Consider the following 18,764-nt stretch of genomic DNA (forward strand, 5'->3'; position numbering starts at 1 on the left):
AAACTCTTCCCTTCTGCACTTCGCAGCCCCCCAAATCTTCCCCTTATTGCACCCCAAATCCTTCCCCGTTGCACCCCCTGACCCTCTCCCTAGCGCCGCCCCCCCGCAGCCCCCCCAGCCCTTCCCCGCCGCACCCTGCACCCCCTCAGCCCCTTCTCCCGCCGCCCGCCAGCCCCCCCCCCCGCACCCCCGCCTCGCCCTTCCCCTGTAGCACCCTGCAGCCCAGCTCGCCCCCCTGCACCCCGCCGCCCCCCCCCCCTTTCCCCCTGTGCACCCCATACTCCGACCAGCCCTTCCCCTATAGCGCCCTGCAGTCCAGCACGCCCTGGCCCCCCCAGCCTGCCGCATCCCCTCCTTGGGCCAGCCCGACGCCCCCCCAACCCTTTTCCTACCCCACCCCGGGCATCCCCCAGTCCAGCCGCCCCATTCCGCCCAGTCTTCCCCAGTCCAGCCGCCCCATTCCGCCCAGTGTTCCCCAGTCCGGCCGCCCCTTTCCCCCCTCCCTCCTCCAGTCCAGCAAACCCTTCACCTCCTTCAGCTTCCCCTGCGTCCTGCAGTCCAGCCAGCCCTTCCCCTACCGCAGCCCCCCCCGCATCCCCAAATCCAGCGAGCTCTTCCCCTACGCCCCCCTGTACGCCCTGCAGTCCAGCCAGCCCTTCCCCTACTGCGCCCCCCCATGCCTCCCCCAGTCCAGCAAGCCCTTCTCCTACCGCAGCCCCCCCCGCCTCCCCAAACCCAGTGACCCCTTCCCTTACTATTTCCCATCCTACACGCTGCAGTCGAGCCAGCCCTTCCCCTCCTGCGCCCCCCTGGGTGTCCCCCAGTCGAGCAGACCCTTCCCCTTCTGCACCCCCCCCTGCATCGCGAAAGCCACCGAGCTCTTCCCTTGCTCCGTCCCCCCCCAGCCCAGCAGACCCTTCCCCTCTTACTCCCCCCTCCACGTCCCCCAGTCCAGCAAGCCCTTCCCCTCCGACACCCCCCCACTGCTGGGTGACTTCCCGCACTGCGCCCCGCAATCTCCGGACCCCCTCCCTCACCGCTCCCTCCAGCCCAACCAGCGCCGGGGCTCCCTACCCCCCCGCCTGCACGTCTGGGGGGTACCCTCCCCACCCCAAAACCCCGCTACCCCCTGAGGGGGTGCCTGAGGGCTCTGCTCCCCCCTCACCCAGCCTGCGGGACCCCCATGGGGGAGGCTCTGGTGGCGGAGCTGGATGCGGTGCTGGGTGGCGGTGGCTGGGATGTGGGGGCGACCTTCGAGGGTCCCCCCCCACCCCCCGGCCCCGTCCGCCTGGGGAGGAACGCCTGCTACGTCGTCCTGGCGGTGCTTTTCAACGAGGAGGTGAGGCAGCCCCCCCCCATTCCCCTCCGCGGGACCCCCACCCCGGTGGCACCCGCTGACCCCTCTGGGTCCCCGCAGGACGAGGTGCTGCTGGTGCAGGAGGCCAAGGCCGAGTGCCGGGGGAGGTGGTACCTGCCGGCCGGCAGGATGGAGCCCGGCGAGGGCATCGTGGCCGCCATGAGGAGGGAGGTGAAGGAGGAGACGGGGCTGGAGTGCCAACCCCTCAGCCTGCTGGCGCTGGAGGAGAGGGGCCCGGCCTGGATCCGCTTCGCCTTCCTCGCGCGCCCCACCGGTGCGTGTCCGTGGGCCTCTGCGGCTCTGAAGGGGTGTGGGAAGGAGGCGGCTCACCTGCAGTGTCCCCTGCCAGCCCCGTGACGGGGGTGTCTCCTGCCAGCCCCACGATGGGCTGTGACATCCCCAGCCAGCTCCGTGCCCAAGCGTCAGTGTCTCTTGTCACCTTTGTGCCAGGTCATCCGTGTCCCCTGCCAGCCCCACGATGGGCTTTGACATCCCCAGCGAGCCCCGTGCCCGAGCATTGGTGTCCCCTGTCACCTTTGTGCCGGGGCATTGGCCTTCCCTGCCAGCCCTACGATGGGCATCAGTGCCCTCTGCCAGCCCCACGTGTCCCCTCCCACCTTCGTGCCAGGTCATCGGTGTCCCCTGCCACCTTTGTGCCAGGGCATTGGCCTTCCCTGCCAAACTCCTATTTTTGAGCTATTTTTTTCCTTCTCAGTAGCTAGAACAGTTCAGTGTTTCGACACAGCCCAGTACTGGGCATCAGCATCCCCTGCCAGCCCCACGATGGGGCATTGGTGTCCCCTGCCACCTTTGCGCCAGGGCATTGGTGTCCCCTACAAGCCTCATGGTGGGCTTTGGCATCCCCAGCCACCCCCATGCCTGGACATTGGCATTTTGGGCTGGGATAGAGCTAATTTTTTTCTTCTCAGTAGCTACAACCGTGCAGTTTCACCACAGCCCAGTAACGGGCATCAGCATCCCCTCCCAGCACCACCCCCAGCCCTGGCACCCCCCTCCTGGGGCCTCGCTGCCCCCCCCAGCCCCATGCCACCCCCGTACCAGGCCATCGCCATCTCTCTGCCCACAGGCGGGACCCTGAAGACCCTGGAGGAGGCCGACGCCGAGTCCCTGCAAGCGGTGTGGTGGGCTGGGGACCCCCGTGCGCTGCCGCTGCGCGCCCCCGACATCCTGCCCCTGCTGGACCTCGCCGCCCGCTACCGCCGCAGCCCCCCGCACCCCCCCATGCTGCCGCAGGAGCTGCCCTGCGCCTTCCTCTGCCTGAGGCTCCTGCTGACCTTCACCAACGATACCGGGGACCTTTGGGTGCTGCTGGGCGCAAGCGGGACCCCCCACCTGCCCGTGGTGGCCTGTGGCACGTCCCCAGCCGAGCTCCACGGGGGTCTCCGCCTGCCCGTGCTGCGGCTGCTGCGGGACTGCCTGCCACCGGCCCCCTCCCCGGGACCCCTGGGGCTACTGGGGCTACAGCACCGGGCTGGGGGGCCTGTGGGGGCTGATGGCATCTGCTTCAACGTGGTGCTGAGCATCCCACCTGCTAGCCCTCGGGTTGCCCCCCCCGAGCTGCATGTCCCCACCTTCTGCTGGTGGCATGTGGAGGAGGAGAGCTTGAAGGGCCGAATCCTGCAGCGGCTCCGTGCCACGGTGCCCATCCACAGCTAAAAGGGCCCCGTAATCCCCCAGCAGCCCCGTTTTGGGCACGGCAGGGGGGGGCTGGTTGGGACATGTGGCCAGAGAGTGCCAAAGTGAGAGCCCCCCATGCCTAGGGGGGGTGTTTTGGGGCTGTGTCCTGGCTCGGAGGGTGCTGAGAGGCAGAAATAAACCCGGTTGCTGCTTCTTGCATCCACCTGGCTGTGGTTGAAAGGGGTGGGATGGGGATGGGGGGAGTGGGGAGCTTTTTTTGGTGGTGGGGAATGCATAGGAAAGGGGACGGGCGCAGTATAAACCGCTAGGGCACAGCATGGGGTGCTGAGCTCACAGCTTTATTCCAGCAGAGACCCGTCACCCAGGGGACACCGTGCCCGGCTTTGCGGGGTTTGGGGTGCCCTGCCAGGCAGGAGCCACAAACACACACACGTGTGTGCACACACGTGCGCACACACACACACACACCCCCCCGCCCCAGAGCCGGGGCGCAGCGGCGGGGAGACAAGTTATTGCAGCTGGGGGGGTGGCATTGCCCCGCGCATCCCGTTATTGCCCAAAAAAATCCTGTTTGAGGCTGGTGGGGGATCAGGGGGATCAGGAACCCGCTCCCCCAAGAAGGAAACGCAGCACAGACCACTTTGCACCCCGAAAGGCCCCATCCTGCACCCGGGGAGGTGGCGTCACCTCCGGGTTGGCCGAGGCGGTGAGGAAGGACTCTGCGCCTCCTCTTCCTCCTCGCCGGGCGCTGCGAGGCCGGTGTCCTTCCCGCGGTGCCACCGCCATGCCTGGCTACTGGGCTACCGGCATGTGGTAGCCCAAGCCGAAGAGGGGGTGCTCAGTGGGGGGGTCGGGGAGCCACAGCTCAGGGAGGCCCCTCGGGCGGTCCCTTGACCAGGGCGATGGCAGCCAGCTCCTTGCAGAACTCCTCCAGCACCACCACCCCCTTGAAGAGCATCGTGTGGTCCATCCTGCGGGGAGATGAGGATTGGGGGCTCTGTGGGGTGCAGCCTGCCCCCTCTCAAAGGGTATCCTGTGCCCCCCTCCCTCAAACTTACCGCTCTCCGGGCACCAGCCCCAGGAGCTGCTGGCGCACCAGGAGCAGCTTGGCCCTGAAATGGGGCACACGCTGGAGCCGCTGCATCAGGTCCCCGATCACCTGGGGAGAGAGAAGAGTCAGGCCCTGTTTTGAGGCAGGGAGGGGTGTCCCTGTGTCCCCTCCTCCCCTTCCTGGGTGACGTTACCCTGACGAGGACGGAGAAGAGCGAGCGGCAGCCGGGTGCCAGGTTGAGGTAGGGGTCCAGCAGGTACTCGTGGAGGTGGGGGTGCGGGAAGGTGGCCAGGCGGGACAGCACCGAGGTCACCTGCAGGTTCAAGCTGTAGGGCTGGGGGGGGGGTGAGGGGGTGCTCAGTGGGGGCCAGCACAGCCAATTCCCCCACCCGTCACTCCCCCGGTGGGGTCCTGAGCCCAACAGCTGCAAACGCTGCCCTTGGCCACTTTATCCCCCCGCTACGGGGATCCCAAACCCTGGAAAAACTTTTCTCACCCTCCATGGGGGGTCCCTGGGGCCAGCAAGATCCACGAGAGGACAAAGAATCCTCTGGTCAACCCCCCCAGCCTGTGCCAGCTCAGGGTGGGGGGTGTGCCAAGGCAGGGGTGGGGGCTGAGCATGGTGGGGACCCAGGTTACATCCCCAAGCACCCCAATACCTGGTCCAGAATCTGGGTCATGCGGTCAAACAGCACCTTGAGGAAGTGACCCTCGTAAAACGTCCCCTCGGGGTGGCAGGCATCGAGGGGCCGGGGGGCTGGGGGCCACCCCCACGGGGCTGCGCTGGCACGACACGCCTGGACCTGGGTGTTGGGGGGGCGAGGGGTGATGGTGGGTGAGAGCTGGAGTGGGGGCCAGCACAGCTAGGGATGGGGACCCCCCCCTCAGCCACTCACCATGCCCAGGGCATCGTGCACGTAGGTGTCGTAGCCACCTTCCTCCATGCACGAGGAGGTTTTCGCCTCCTCCGGGACCAAGCAGAGGAAGCTGGGAGAAAGGGGAGAGGGGTGGGGAGGGGGATGCAGCCCCCCCCGTGCTGCAGCAGCCCCTGCAAATCCCTACCTGCTGACCACCTCGCTCACTTGCCCCTTGCCCGACGGGGCCGATGCCGGCAGAGGAATTTTCGCCATCCCAAAGCCGGTGTCTGGGAATCCGTCGGTGAAATACGGATCCTCCTCCAGGTCCCTGCGGGGCCAGCACAGCGGTATTAGCTGGGTGGGCAGCGAGGGGCTTCCCCCGCCTTCCCTGCACTTCCCCGGCCTCCCCCCCAGCCCCCCCAGCCCCGTCACTGCTCACAGCCCATCCTCGGGGTCCGTCTCGAGGGGCCCGCGCTCATCTGGCACGAGGGGGTTGCGCTGTAGGTAGCCCCTGGCTTCCAGGTTCCTCAGGGCCAGGCTGTGCGCTATGTGTTCGTGGGGTTTCTGCAGGAGCTCCTCGAAGAGCCGCAGGCTGGCCAGGCTGATCTGCGGCACAGCGAGGGGGGTGGCACCGACCGGCACCGCACCCCGACATCGCCCGTGCCCCAGCACCCCCCCCAAGGATGGGGCTCACCTCGTCGGAGAGGTGGTTGCAGCGGTCGATGAGTTGGGTGCGCAGAGGATGAGGGGTGTCCCCCGGGGTCTCGGGGTGCCGGTCTGGTCCCAGCAGGAAGAGCACGAGGCGGTGGAGCAGGGGAGGGGCGCAGATCTGCCGTACGGTGCCCGTCAGCGTGGCCGTGGCGCGGAGGACGTCGAGCTCGGACCTGTCGGGGACGCAGGGGGATGCGGTCCTGAGACGCAGCATCTCACGGCAGCGAGAAAGGAGGCGCAGGCAAGGGAGACCCCACGGACCCAGCCCCAAGGGGGTCCTCGAGGGAGAAACTCTCTCCCCCCCGGGTGCTGCCTCGTGCCTCAGACACTCACATCTGCAGGAGCTGCGGCTCCAGGATGCCCTGGAAAAACCTTTCCTCCACAGCCTCGCTGACGGCATCTGCCACGACCTGCGGGCGACGGCAGAGGCTGAGCCGTGGTGCCGGCGGGGGGCTGGGTGCTCCACGAGCCTGGCTGGGGGCTCCTTACCGGGTGGGCGCCCACCACCACCTCGTCGAGGTAGTCCAGCCAGCCGAAGAAGGCAGCCAGGCTTTCCTTCCCTGGGAAAACTGCATCGCCAGCAGCATCACCCTGTGACCTGCACAGAATCCCAGAGTCATCCGGGTTGGAAAAGCCCTTGCAGCTCCTCCAGCCCAACCATGACCCTCACCCTGACCCCCCCCAACTCCCCCAGATCCCTCAGCGCTGGCTCAGCCCGACTCTTCAACCCCTCCAGGGATCCCGGGGACTCCCCCCTGCCCTGGGCAGCCCATTCCAACGCCCAACAGCCCCTTCTGCACAGAAATCCTTCCTCAGAGCCAGCCTGACCCTGCCCTGGGCAGCTTGAGGCCATTCCCTCGGGGCCTGGCGCTGGGGCCTTGGCTCCAGAGACTCATCCCCCCTCTCTGCCCCCTCCTGGCAGGGAGTTGCAGAGGGCCAGGAGGTCTCCCCTCAGCCTCCTCTTCTCCAGACTGAACCCCCCCAGTTCCCCCAGCCGCTCCCCAGCAGACCTGTGCTCCAGACCCTGCCCCAGCTCCGTTGCCCTTCTCTGGCCACGCTCGAGTCATTCAATGGCCTTTTTGGGGTGAGGGGCCCAACACTGAACCCACTCATGGAGGGGCGGCCTCCCCAGTGCCGAGCCCAGGGCTCAGATCCCTTCCCTGTCCCTGCTGGCCACTCCGGTGCTGACACAAGCCAGGATGCCATTGGCCTTCTTGGCCCCCTGGGCACACTGCTGGCTCCTGTTCAGCTGGCACAGGGCAGAGGCCGTGGGGCTGCAGCAAAGCCTCGGTGGTGCCTGGGGGGGACCCTGCCCAGCGCCCGCTTTACCTCCAGCTGACCCTCTCCATGGCGAGGACGTCGGCAGGGTCGGTGCAGGTGGGCACAGCGCTGTAGAGGTCACAGAGATGCTCCGTCAGCAGCTGGCACAGGGCGCTGCTCCGCACCAGGCAGGCAGCAGCTGCCTCCTGGGCGAGCCCCACCAGCAAGAGCAGGTTTTCCCGAGCCTTCAGCGCGACCCTGCTCTTCTGCGAGGAGGAGGAGGAGGAGAGAGGCAGCGTCACACAACCGGCAGCGCCTGCCGTCCCCTCCTTGCAGCCCTTTCCCCCTACCTTGCTCTTGCTCAGCCCCACCAAGGCCGTGACGAGGTTGCCGGCCCTCCGCGGCGGGGAGGGCTCGGCAGTGCCCGCGGTGCCCGGGGGATGCTCCGCACCCTCTTCCACGGGGCAGGCTGGCAGCTCCTGGGCTCTCCTCCCATTCAGGATGCTCTTGCCCTGGAGAGGAAGAGGAGCAGCAAAGAATCTCTGAATCAGCCAGGTTGGAAAAGCCCTTGCAGCTCCTCCAGCCCAACCATGACCCTCACCCTGACCCTTCCCAACCCCCCCAGATCCCTCAGCGCTGGCTCAGCCCGACTCTTCAACCCCCCCAGGGATCCCGGGGACTCCCCCCTGCCCTGGGCAGCCCATTCCAACGCCCAACAACCCCAGTAGTGACATTTTAGGAGCTAATTCCAAAGCAACATGCAGATACCTGGACAGCTGCCATCTCATTTCTACGCAATAAAGAAACAAGACCATGAGACTTGGACTATCGAGGAGGTGTGTGCCACAGACACCAAGGGCTCGTGACCAGACCACAAATTAAGTCACGTTAATAGAGACTGAACCGGTAATCTGAATTATCTGAAGGCCCATACGCACAGAAACATTTTCCAGGAGAAATGGGAGTTGAAGTTCACTAGTGAATTATTCTAAAAAATTGCCCAGAAGTCCACAGCCCTCAAAATGCACATGTAACTCTGGGGATGCATCCCTCCTTCCCTTCCTCAAGTTGCTCTAGTTTTACAGTCATATGCACTTAACTGAAGGGCAACCGCTGGCCAGTTTTAGCCAACTAAGCAAATTCACAGCCACCATCTTCCTCCCGCTCACCCCGAGGAGCTTTGCAGCGGGGATGGAGCTGTGATCCACATGAAGGTGCTCAAGGAAACGACCCAAACCCCAGAGATGATCCCAACCACGTCCTGCCAGCTCCGGGACGTTGCGGGGGGCTCCTCACCTCCAGGATGTGTGTCAGCAGGGTGGGATCCTGCTTGATCTTGGCACAGAGAACGGCAGCGAACTGCACCTCCTCCTTCTCCGTGCCGGAGCCCAGGCGGTCGCCGCTGAGCTGGAGCAATTTCTGGTGGGGCAAGGAGAGGGCTGGTGGCTCCCTGTCCCCGCTGGCATCGCTCCCCGGCAGCGTTTGGCAGGGATGGGGCCAGCCCCAGCATGTGGCATCACTGGCACATCCCACCCGCCCCCGACAAGCCCCCCCCCGGGCGCGGGGCTCACCTGCACCGGCCGGTGAACGTTGAGGTAGTGCAGGAGCGGGTGCTGCACCTGCCCCAGCACCCGGCTGAAGAAGAGGAGGACCTGCTGCCTCATCCCGGGGGGGTACTGGGAGGGAGATGGGCGAGAAACATCAGCGAGAGCCCACTTACCTGGTCGCAATTACCTAATTACCCTGTAATTGCCCCAAATCGCTCAGCAGACACCCCCCCCCCCCCAAGTTTGACTCCCCCAAAATGATGCCCATGGACCCTCCCCCAGGGCCCCCAGGCTCCCTTCCCTTTAGCACTTTGGGACTGAACTCAGTTCTCTGAAAAACAGAGAAAATAAAAAAAACAAACCACAAACAGGGATTATTTCCCTTTTCCCACTGCTGCGATGCAGGCGATGGGGAGTTACAGCCCAGCACCCTAAAAAACCCCAAATCCTCACGGTCACGGCAGGGCCAGCGCGTGTTTCGGAAGCCCACGCTGCGCTACTGTTTGCTTATGTTTCACTAAAAGTGTATTTACAGGGCACCTTATTTTTATTAGCAATAAAGGAACAGCAGAGCTGTTATATTTGGTAATATTGACTTGGGTAAAATTAACTTGGGGAGGGGAGATCTGTCTAAAAACACCTCGTCCTGCGACCCCACGCAGCGATGTGCTGGTGGGAAAAGTGAAAAACACCCTCCCCGTGCACGCAGGGATGCAAAAGCCCCTCGGAGAAGCACCCAAGAAGATCCCAACGGGGATCTTGCACTGAGCAATCCACCCCCACGCCCCTCCATTAAAAAAAAAAAAAAAAAAAAAAAAAAAAAAGCCACGCACCCCACCCAGCTCACACCCCACAAACTCCCTCTGCGCAGCTGGAAGAGCTTCAGAATGAAAATTCCTGAGCGGCCCCACGTCAAGCAGCAGGAAAGGGCCGGCGGGTGCTGCAGCGCAGCGGTTGGGGGGGTTCAGCCCCCCCAAAGCATCTCTCCCGGTGTCTGCCCACCCACCTCAGCCTTGCCCAGCGTGCCGAGGGTCTCCAGGACCTTGTGCTGCAGCAGGTACTCGAGGCACGGCCCCGTCTCCCCGCCCGGGCGCTGTTTTTCCTCGTAGACCAGGATGTCCAGCATCTGCTTGAGGCGCCAGGGGATGTCCGTCTGTCTGGCGGGGACGCTCTCGTCTGCCAACACAGGAATGGGGGACGTGGTGCAGCTCGGGGGGGGGGTGTTTTTGGGGTTGCTGGCTAGTAGCCCCTCTCCCGCTGGCCCAGAATCCTCCTCCGGGAGGATGACGCTAGATGGCACAATGTGATGATGGCGGCCCAGCGCCTGCTCCTTCCGCTCCTGGCCTAACGAGAGGCCGGACGGCCCCGCCGCCTCGCTCCGGGGTTGTCCCGGGGGGGCAGCCGGTTGTCCTGGGGAGGGGGGCACGGGGGACAAGCGGGAAGGGCCAGGATCCTGCCAAGGAAAGGGCTGAAGCTCTCCGGGTTGTTTTCAGTCGGAGAGGGACGTGCCCCAACCTGCCAACGCTCCCAGGAGCACCCACACCCACCCAAATCCCCCCCCCTGCCCCTTGCTGATCCTGGTGGTGTGCAGGGGGGGTCAGGACAGGCTGGGACAAGCACCCGGCAGGATAAGTCGGGTATAAGAAAAGGGGGGGTCCCACGCCGAAGTCCTGCATGCCAGGTCAGCTACGGGGATCTAGGGTCGGCCTGGTGCTGCTTGGGGTCTGTCCCAGGGCCTGGGGACCCCTCCCTGGGCAGGGCGCCCCGTCCCAGGACATGGGGTCCCGTCCCAGGGCATAGCGACCCCCCTTCTGGGTATGGGGTCCCCTCCCAGGACATGGGGTCCCCTCCCAGGACATGGGATCCCGTCCTAGGACATGGGGACCCCCTCCCTGGGCACGGGGTCCTGTCCCAAGTCACGGGGTCTCGTCCCAGGACACGGGGTCCCACCTCAGGGCAGGGGGACCCCCCTCCCTGACCACAGAGACCTTATTCCCAGGCCATGGGACCTTATCTTAGGGCACGGGGACCTTGGCCCAGGACACGAGGACCCTGTTCCCACACCACAGGGACTTTATTCCCACGCTACAGGGAACCCCCCCCAGGTCACAGGGACACCCCCCCCCAAGCCACAGGGACCCCCACTCACCTGTGGCCTCCAGGTAGTAGCCAGTGATGCCCTTCCAGTGGTCAGTGAAGGCTTCCAGCAGGTCCAAGCTGGGCTCCCGCTGCGCACACGGGGGTCAGGGGTGTATAGACACCCCCCCCCCCCCCCCCCCCAGGTCCCGGTGCCACCGTGTGTGTGTCCCCCCCGGTCCCCACTCACCATCTCCACCGCTTGCTGCAGCAACGCGCCTAAACGGCTCAGCATGGCTGCCACCCCCCCCCAACCCTCCCGACCCCCCCCCCCCGACCCTGACCCTGACCCCGGCCCCGCCACCGGCCCCGCTCCCGGTCCCGGCCCCGCCGCGCTCCGCCGCGGCCCCGCTCCGGTGGCTCCGCCCGGCGGCGGGCGGGGAGGGGGGGGACGGGGGGGGGACGGCCCGGCCACGGCACCTCCCCCCGAGGCTCCAGGCTCCGGCTCCGGGAGGGTTTTGGGGCGCAGGGCACGGCGGGGGGGGGGGGGTGGATTAATGGGGGGGGGATTGAGAGAGAGGTGAGGGACGGAGGTGGGAGGGGGGGCGGGGGGGGCGGAGGGTTTGGGAAGGTCACAGAAATATAAAGCTGCTCCGGGAGTGCCTCTGGGGTGGGGACAGCCCCCCCGAAAACCTCGCAACGGGGTGGGGACAGCCCCCCCCGAAAACCTCGAACTGGGACAGGACCCCCCCCTGCACTGGGACAGGGAATGGCCCCCCTAAAAACCTCAAACTGTCATGGGAACAGCTCCCCCCCACCCCCGTGCACTAGGATGGGGACAGACCCCTCCCCTGAAAACCTCAAACTGGGACAACCCCCCCCACACCCCCATGCACTGGGATAGGGACAGACCCCCCCCCGAAAATCTCATACCGGGATGGGGACAGACCCCTCCCTGAACTGGGACAGGGAGAAATCCCCCCCAAAACCCCCCACATTGCGATGGGGACAGCCCCCCCCGTGCACACCAGGACAAGGACAACCCCCTCCCCAGCTCACCTCTTCCCACAGCGCAGCCGGGTAGAAGCCAAATTCTTTTTTTTTTTTTTTTTTTTAATATATATATATATAATCCTTACAAAAAAATAAAAAATGTTTCTACAATTAAAACCAAGCCCTGACGATCACAGCCGCTGGAAAGCAGCCCAGGGCCCAGCCCGGGTCCCACCGACTCCAGGGAAGGTGCAATCAGGTGCCCCAAGCACCCCCCCCCCTCAGTTTGGGGTGTATCTGCACACCCCCCCCCATGAATGGGTGTCCCCGGGGTGTGTGTGTGTGTGGGGAGGGGGGGGTGGAACTGGGGGTGGGGGGGCTGCCAGTGCACGGGTTCAACCAGACCCACGCTGGTGGCTCGTGAGGTCACGACCGGAAAATTTGGACCCCAAAACCAAGGTGCTGGGGGGGAGGGGGCGAGGAGGCAGAAGGGGGGGGAATTAGAAACCCACGGGCAGCATTTATATGTATATATATATATATATATATAAAATAGATGTGCGTAGTTGTAGCGTTGATATTGATGATTAAACCCCCCGGTCCGAGGCGGGTCCTGCACGATCCACGTGCAGCCCCACGTTCTCCTGAGAGATGCTCGGGCCGGCAGGAACGTCTGCGGGGGGCGGTGGGGGGGAGGTGGGGGGCAGCCCCGGCGCCGCTCACATCGCAGACTTCATCTCCCACTCCTGGAGAGCGGGTGAGAAAAAGGGGGGGGGGGGGGGTGTGGGGTGTGTGTGTGAACCCTCTGCACCCCCCGCTTCATCTCCATGGGTGGGACCCGCTTCCCCTTAACTCTGCCCGCCCCGCCGGTACCTTTTTCTTCTGCAGCACTTTTCCCCTCTCGATGAGGACCGGGGAGGGTTTCAGGGAGGGTTTCAGGGCGCTTTTCGCCGACGCCGTGCGCCTCAGCAGCGGCGTGAGGAACGAGCCCTGCTGGGGAAAAGAGCGGAGAGAGGGCGATGCCTGCTCCTGCCCCCCGCAGCCCCTGCCCTCCCCGGGGCCCATCCTCGCACCTCGGAGCCAGCTGAGGTGGCGGTGGCGGCGAGGTGGCCCTTCAGTGACTTGCCAATGGCCAGCAGGTTCATCTCGGAGCCGGCTTTCAGCCTGCCCTTCATGCGGCAGGCCCTCTCCAGCTGCCCCACCTTCTCCTCCAGTTTGGGGAAGGCTCTTCTCCCTGCAAGGACAGGAGGCGGCACTGCCAAGCCCAGGGACCCCTGGACCACTCCAGGTACCCCCCCGGCACGGGGGCAGAGCCCCTCTGCGCTCCTACCGAGGAGGATATCCAGCCCGTCCCGAGCCCCTTTCCGCTCGGGCAGCGTCAGGGTGCGCTGGGATCGGGAGAGATCCCTGCTCCGGAGCTCAGGGGTCACCTTCGCCCGCTGCGGGCTGGCAGCCCGGCCCCGGAGAGCTGCTGCTGGTGCTGGGGAGGAAGAGCAGAGGAAGGATGCCCAGGAGGAAAAGCAGAGGGAGGAAGAGCAGAGGGAGGAAGAGGGAGGAAGAGCAGAGGGAGGAAGAGCAGAGGAAGGATGCCCGGGAGGAAGAGCAGAGGAAGGATGCCCAGGAGGAAGGGCAGAGGGAGGAAGAGCAGAGGAATCACGGCACCACACCGTGCTGGTGGGCACCGCAGCCTCCATCCCGGCACGTGGGGTTGGGGTGCAGGGGGGGACCCCGCTGCCCCCCTGGACGGAGCATCCAGCCCCTGCTCACCTGCCTGCGAGGGCGGGGCGCTGCTGCAGGCAGCAGCGGGCAGCACAGACACGGGTCTCTTGCGCTGCCCTTGCACTGCTCGGTCCAAGCTCTGCTGCTGCGAATAAAAGCCCAGGAGAAGCCCGCGGGCAAGTGGATGGTGGGAGCCTGTTGCCCCCACCCTGGGGCTTGCATGGAGGGGGGGGCCCAGGGTGCATCGGGGAGGGGGGAGTTACCAGCTGCTGCAGCCGCTCCACGTTGGAGTAGAGATGTTTGGGGGCCTCGGCCGGCGGGGGCTGCCCGAAGGGATCATCCATGTAGGCGTTGGGGGTCGGGACACGGCGCAGCAGCAGCCCGCTGCGGGCAGGAGGGGGGGCCCATCACTGCCCGCGGCCCCGCAGAAGAGTTGGGGGGGGCTGGGGCCGGTTGTACCCCGGCCGACGGCTCCTTACCCTGCGCCAGGGCAGCCACTGGCATCGCCCAGCCTGGGGGTCTCGGTGTGGGGGGTGTCACTGGCCGGCTCCCCTCCTCCCCTGGCCCGCAGGGTCTTCAGCCAAGCTTCCCTCTCCTCGTCCGAACGGGTCTGGCGTGGGGCAGAGGGTGGGGGCTCAGGGGGTGCCCCCCCGTGATGGGGGGGGCACGGACGCAGCATGGCGCAGGGGGGCCGTGGCGGTTGCTCACCTGCAGCAGGGCGAGCTCCCGGCCTCGCTGGGCGATGCGGATGCGGAGGCGTTGGGGGGACCCGGTGGCCCCCCCGGGGGAAACGTTGCAGCCGTCCAAGCGTAGGGCGCAAACAGGGCGCTGGGCACCGCCGGGCTCGGGGAACATGCGCAGGGCTCCCTGCCGCACCGCGCACCACAGCCGCTGCCACCGCCCGCGCAGCCGCACCGCCAGGAAACCTGCGGGGGGGGCGAGGGGGGGGCACCCCGCCATCACCCGGGGCACACGGGGGTGCAGGGACACCCCCTCGCCCCGTCCCCACATACCGCACCTCCTTTAGCATCCCTGCCGGGTCTGGGGCTGCGGGCAGGGCTCTGCCGGGAGCCATCCTCCTCCTCCTCACCCAGCTGGGACCCGGCAGCCTGAGGATGAGGATGCAAAGAGCCCTGTAAGCCCCCTGCACCCTGACCCCCACCCTCCGCAGCGTCACCCAGAGGGGACAGGGCATTGGGGTGTTCTCCCGACACCCCCTTCCCCGTGCCTGGGTTTCCGGAGGGGGGAGGACAAGCGGCTCACCCTGCCGAGCCTCGAGGAGGGGGACGCTGGGACGCTGATGGCTGCCAGCCCGCTCGGGGCATCGCTGCTGACCTCTTCGATCACCTGCCGAAGGAGGGGGGAGCGCTGCAGCCCTGAGCTCAAGCTCCCCCATCTAAGGGGGCTCCAGGCACCCCTGGGATGGGAAGGTCCCCCAAACACCATCCTCAGCCGCCTCAGGAGCACCCCAACAGGGCTGTGCCCCCCTGTTTCTCCCTCCTGCCTACGCAGAGCTCTGCCAGGCTGCAACACCTCCAAACCTTCCTCCAGTCCTCAGCCTGCTGCCGGCTCTGGAAGCCGATGACCAGCTCCTCACCCGCCGTCCCCGTCACCTTCAGGGCGTGCGGCATCTTCTTGCCACGCTTGGCCTTGTAGGCGACGTGGCAACCCCGCAAATCCAGCTCCAGCACCGGCTGCGGGTCGGCGGCGCACCTGAAACACTGCGGAGGCAGCGTGGGGTCCGGCAGAGCTCAGGGACCCGCTCCCAGCCTTCATTCATCCTCCTCCTCCTCCCGCTCACCAGCAGCACGTGCTCCCGGACGATGAAGAGCTGCTTTGCCCACTGGCCCAGCCAGCGCTTCCTCCAGAGGAAGCCGCAGAGCTGCGCTTCGGGGGGGCTGGAGGGCTCAGGATCGGGGCCGGGGGCCAGGGGCCGCCGCAGGTAGTGGGCACGGTCCTTCACGCCATCCTCATCCTCCCCGTACGACTCATAGTGGCTGCTGTCGGTGTCGGCACCCCCTGAGAGCCGGGATGGCGTGAGGGTGCTGGGTGCCAGCGGGTGCTGGGGAGGGGGTGCAGGGGGGTGCTCACCGGAGCCGTCGCATCTGCCAGGGCCGAGGGGTTCGGCGTCCTCATAGGAGTCGTCGGCTGGTGGGGACGGCGAGACGCCCGGCGCCTTGCTCTGGGGAGAGAAGGGGTGCTCCGAAGGTGCTGTTCCCCCCGGGGGCAACCTTGCAGACCCCCCAAGGGACTGCTGGGGGGGCTCTGCCCCGAGCTGGGGGCAGCACGGGAACCTTCCCAGCCCGGCCGGACCCCCGTGCGAGCGAGGTTGCAGTGCAGGGACGCCCACTGGGTGCCCCTCTCCCACCCCCTGCCCCAGGAGCACCCACAGACCCCCCCCCTCTCCCCTCCCCTGCCCACCCTTACCCCTCCCTGCAGGCTCAGGGCGCTGGCTGGCCGACACTCGCAGACTCTCCCTCCCGCTGAATCCGTCGTCCTGGTTCCTGGAGCGGGGAGAAAACCAGGATTGGCAGCAGCGTGGCGGGTGGGCAAGGAGGTGGCATCCCCCGGGAGCCACCGGCCGAGATGATGGGGTGCAGGGCAAAGAGGGGGTGCAGGGCCAGAGTGTGTGACTTACCCAGGCTGGCCCGACCCTGCGGGGTCCCCGGGGAAGGCGAGAGGCAGCGCATGATCATATACTCTGCGTCCTCTGCTGCGGGACGGGGTGGGTGGGAGCACCCAGTCACAGCCCCGCTCCCAGTCCCATCCCTACTGGGCGCTAACTGGGCGCTGCCCCATCTCCCCCCCCCACCCGCAGACCCGTGCTCACACTGGGGGCTCTGCAGCTGGGACAGGAGATCGGCCACCGATTTCTTCTTGGCCCGAGCCGCGGCGCTGAGGCTTTCCCGGTCCAGGATGAGCAGGAAGGAGCGTAGGTCCGACAGCAGCTTGTCCAGGTCTGCAGGGGACAAGGACGTGCCACCACAGCCCGGCAGGGAGGGTGCAGGCAGGGATGCACCGGGCAGGGCTGGCAGGGGCTCCCCGCTACCGAACAAACAGACGTGGGGTGACGTGCCCCGAACCCCCACTCCCGGCACCTGCCCCGGCTCGGCACAATCCCGCTATTGACAGGCCCGGGGGGACGGGGGAGGATGAGGAGGGGGGACGGGGACCCGCGCCGCTGAAGGCTCCTCTGTGTGCGCTCACAGAGTGGGTTTGTTCCCGGTTGGGCGAGGGCAGCCGTGGCTGGGGGGCTGTGCTGGGCAGCCCAACGTGCGGTGGAGGAGGAGGAGGAGGAGGAGGAGGTATGGCACACGGGATGAAGGCTGCTCAGGGCACACGGAAAATGTGGAGCATTCACCCCCTCCGAGGGCAGGGAGAGGGGTCGGGGCTCAGCGCCAGCCGGGGACCACCAGGAAGGAGGGATGGAGCGGGACAAGGAGCCGCTTTGTGCCTCCTCACCCCGGCTGGGGACAACGAGAGTCCCGCACTCTGTGTGTGTGTCCCCCCCAGCCCCCCCCAGGGTGGGGGGACACGGGGAGAGGGTCCCTCTGGCCCTGAGCGGTGGCGACTCCATCAGCTCGGGGGGGGGGGAGGTTTGTTCTGGAGGAGCACGTGGCGGAGCAGGACCACACACACCCCCAGACCCCCCCTCACCCTGAGGACCCCCCCACTGCCACCGCAGGAGGGGGCAGATGTCCCCTGACCCCCCCATCCCACCCCGCTCCTTCCTGCTGTGCTTCTGGAACTCTGGGCTCTGCTCCCCCTGGGATAAAACACTGCAGACCCCCCTCCCACCGAAACCCACCACCTCTGGGAGGGGGCCTGGCTGTGCCCACTCCCCCCCACGCTGCCCCCAGCTTCCCTCCTCGCCATCCCCTTGTGAGGAAGAAGAGGGACAACCCCAGCGAAGGCCTGGGGATGCTGCCCTGGTGCCCCCCCCCCCCCAATACCTCAGGTGACCCCGACATCCCTGAGCGCTCCCACATCCCCGCATCTCGCATCGCTCCGGCTGGGGGGGGGGGGCGATGTACCCCCAAAACCAGCGGCGGGCAGGGGGAAGGAGCCCAGCGGTGCCACAGGGGACAGGGGAAAAACCTCTGAGGAGGTGCTGGAATGGGGGGAGCCCCGTCGTCGTCCCCCCCCCTCCAGCTGGGGAGCACACACCCTGCCCGGGGGGAGAGGAAACATCTGGCAGGGCAGCGAGGCTGAGCAATGCCGGAGCTGGGCCCAAACATCTGGATTGCCCTGGAAACCAGGGAAGGGAAAGGGGGGGGACCAGTTGCTGAGGGGACTGGTTGGGGGGGGGTGGGGGGGTTTGGCACTGGGGTAGGGGCTGGCCAAAGGAACCTGCGGGCAGAGGGTGAGTATGGGGGGGCCCGGGGACTGTCCCCCGTGCCCGGTGTGCCTGGCTCGTCCTCTCCCTCCCTTTCTCCTCTCCTCCTCCGCCCAGGCCAAATTCCTCGGCAATGACATCTCCGTCCACTCACCCCCTCAACCCTCCTCCTACCCGCCCCCCGCTCTCCCCCCCCGGCCTGGCCCCGATGCCCTCGGTGGGGCGGGAGGAGGTGGGGGGGGGGATGTTGTAGCTGGTGGTGCCCCGCAGCCCGGTGTGGAGGGGCAGGGGGGCTGCCTGCGCCCACAAAGCTCTGCCGGGCCCCGGGAAAGGCAGCCGGGATGAAAACCAGCTGCTCCGGTCTCCAGGGCGGGAGGAAAACGCCCCCCCCAAAACACAACAACCATCTCCCAGCAGAGCGTCCAACCCCCGTGGCATCCTCAGCCTCATCCTGGCATCCTCATCCTCGGGAGGAGGAAGGAGAGGGATGCCCAAGGGATGTCACCCCACGGCCAAGTGCAACGAGGGGCAAGAGGTGTTGGGGCTCAGCCCCGCTCCCCCCGGGGGGTGCAGCGGCTCGGGGGCACCCCAGGGCCCCGCTCCAGCGCTGGGGGTGGCTCTGGCCCAGCGCGGGATGACTCAGAGGAGGAGGCCGAAGGCTCCTGGCCGCAGCGTGACCCGTCACTGCGGGGAGGCTGCGGGCCACGGCTTGAGGGAGGAGACGCTCCCCCCTCACAGCTTCTGCGCCCCCAAATTGCCCCCAGGCAGGGTGCTGGCACCCCTCATCCTGCCACAGCACCCCAACACCTCTTGGGGGGCACCCAGGCACCCCCATTCCCGTTCTGACACCCCGAGCCCCCACACCCATGCCTGGTCCCTTGCACCCCTCCCACAGCCCCCCCCCCACCTCCCCAAACCCCCACTCTCCCCCTTTTACCCCCTCTCCTCCATCCCATACCCCCCCTTTTTCCCTTCCACACGCCTTTTTTGCACACCCACACCCCCCACACACACCCTGCTCCCCCCCCCCAACAGCTTCAAGCACATCCTCTGCCCTCTTTTTCACCCTTTTACCGGCTCGCACCCCCCCACAACCCTGTACCCCCCCCGTACCTCTCTGCCGGGCCATGGTGGGGGTGCGCTCACATCGCGCCGGGGCCGGGGCAGCGCCGGCCCGGCTCGGCTCTCACACGCCCCG

At 66.8% G+C, this 18,764-nt stretch overlaps 3 protein-coding genes across 9 annotated transcripts; 1 reads left to right on the forward strand and 2 right to left on the reverse strand.

Annotated features, from left to right (window-relative positions):
* Positions 1-1,055: 1,055 nt before the first annotated feature.
* On the forward strand, positions 1,056-3,214 carry NUDT18 (nudix hydrolase 18). The gene is made up of 3 exons (XM_074928670.1): positions 1,056-1,339; positions 1,418-1,631; positions 2,445-3,214. Exons 1-3 carry the CDS (start codon positions 1,184-1,186, stop codon positions 3,032-3,034), a joined length of 960 nt encoding a protein of 319 aa, XP_074784771.1. The 5' UTR covers positions 1,056-1,183; the 3' UTR covers positions 3,035-3,214.
* Positions 3,215-3,335: 121 nt separating this feature from the next.
* Positions 3,336-10,833, reverse strand: FHIP2B (FHF complex subunit HOOK interacting protein 2B). 2 transcript variants are annotated; one of them, XM_074928402.1, is made up of 17 exons: positions 10,769-10,833; positions 10,592-10,670; positions 9,449-9,618; positions 8,467-8,571; positions 8,192-8,314; positions 7,246-7,407; positions 6,965-7,161; positions 6,125-6,233; positions 5,969-6,045; positions 5,619-5,808; positions 5,364-5,530; positions 5,130-5,252; positions 4,964-5,054; positions 4,727-4,870; positions 4,261-4,401; positions 4,075-4,175; positions 3,336-3,987 (listed from the first exon to the last, which is right to left on the reverse strand). In XM_074928402.1, the coding sequence occupies exons 1-17, from the start codon at positions 10,811-10,813 to the stop codon at positions 3,882-3,884; spliced, it is 2,130 nt and encodes a 709-aa protein (XP_074784503.1). In that variant the 5' UTR covers positions 10,814-10,833; the 3' UTR covers positions 3,336-3,881. The 2 variants fall into 2 exon arrangements, with proteins under 2 accessions (XP_074784503.1, XP_074784504.1); XM_074928403.1 differs by lacking the exon at positions 4,727-4,870.
* An 822-nt stretch (positions 10,834-11,655) lies between these two features.
* Positions 11,656-18,736, reverse strand: LOC141971287 (actin filament-associated protein 1-like). Of its 6 annotated transcripts, XM_074928534.1 has the most exons (17): positions 18,680-18,736; positions 16,061-16,189; positions 15,869-15,943; positions 15,658-15,734; positions 15,322-15,412; positions 15,032-15,249; positions 14,772-14,951; positions 14,494-14,577; positions 14,249-14,339; positions 13,939-14,156; positions 13,710-13,840; positions 13,494-13,614; positions 13,279-13,375; positions 12,842-12,991; positions 12,585-12,745; positions 12,385-12,501; positions 11,656-12,257 (listed from the first exon to the last, which is right to left on the reverse strand). In XM_074928534.1, the coding sequence occupies exons 1-17, from the start codon at positions 18,693-18,695 to the stop codon at positions 12,231-12,233; spliced, it is 1,983 nt and encodes a 660-aa protein (XP_074784635.1). In that variant the 5' UTR covers positions 18,696-18,736; the 3' UTR covers positions 11,656-12,230. The 6 variants fall into 6 exon arrangements, with proteins under 6 accessions (XP_074784635.1, XP_074784634.1, XP_074784633.1 ...); XM_074928533.1 differs by having other exon boundaries at positions 13,279-13,372; positions 15,032-15,412; XM_074928532.1 differs by having other exon boundaries at positions 15,032-15,412.
* Positions 18,737-18,764: the final 28 nt, after the last annotated feature.

The sequence above is a fragment of the Athene noctua genome, chromosome 28, assembly GCF_965140245.1.
Source record: "Athene noctua chromosome 28, bAthNoc1.hap1.1, whole genome shotgun sequence".
Taxonomy (NCBI): Eukaryota; Metazoa; Chordata; class Aves; order Strigiformes; family Strigidae; genus Athene; species Athene noctua.

Bases quoted from the DNA above. Each gene is read 5' to 3' on its own strand.
- FHIP2B (XM_074928402.1), bottom strand. From the start codon at position 10,813: ATGCTGAGCCGTTTAGGCGCGTTGCTGCAGCAAGCGGTGGAGATG. The intron at 10,671-10,768 runs GTGAGTGGGGAC...CCGTGTGCGCAG, and splicing joins TGCAGCAAGCGGTGGAGATG to CGGGAGCCCAGCTTGGACCT. The intron at 7,408-8,191 runs GTGAGGAGCCCC...CTTCCTCTCCAG, and splicing joins TGCTGACACACATCCTGGAG to GGCAAGAGCATCCTGAATGG.
- NUDT18 (XM_074928670.1), top strand. From the start codon at position 1,184: ATGGGGGAGGCTCTGGTGGCGGAGCTGGATGCGGTGCTGGGTGGCGGT. The intron at 1,340-1,417 runs GTGAGGCAGCCC...GGGTCCCCGCAG, and splicing joins CGGTGCTTTTCAACGAGGAG to GACGAGGTGCTGCTGGTGCA. The intron at 1,632-2,444 runs GTGCGTGTCCGT...CTCTGCCCACAG, and splicing joins CTTCCTCGCGCGCCCCACCG to GCGGGACCCTGAAGACCCTG.
- LOC141971287 (XM_074928532.1), bottom strand. The intron at 15,735-15,868 runs GTAAGTCACACA...TCCCCGCTCCAG, and splicing joins GCAGGGTCGGGCCAGCCTGG to GAACCAGGACGACGGATTCA. The intron at 13,376-13,493 runs GTAACTCCCCCC...TTTTATTCGCAG, and splicing joins TGGAGCGGCTGCAGCAGCTG to CAGCAGAGCTTGGACCGAGC.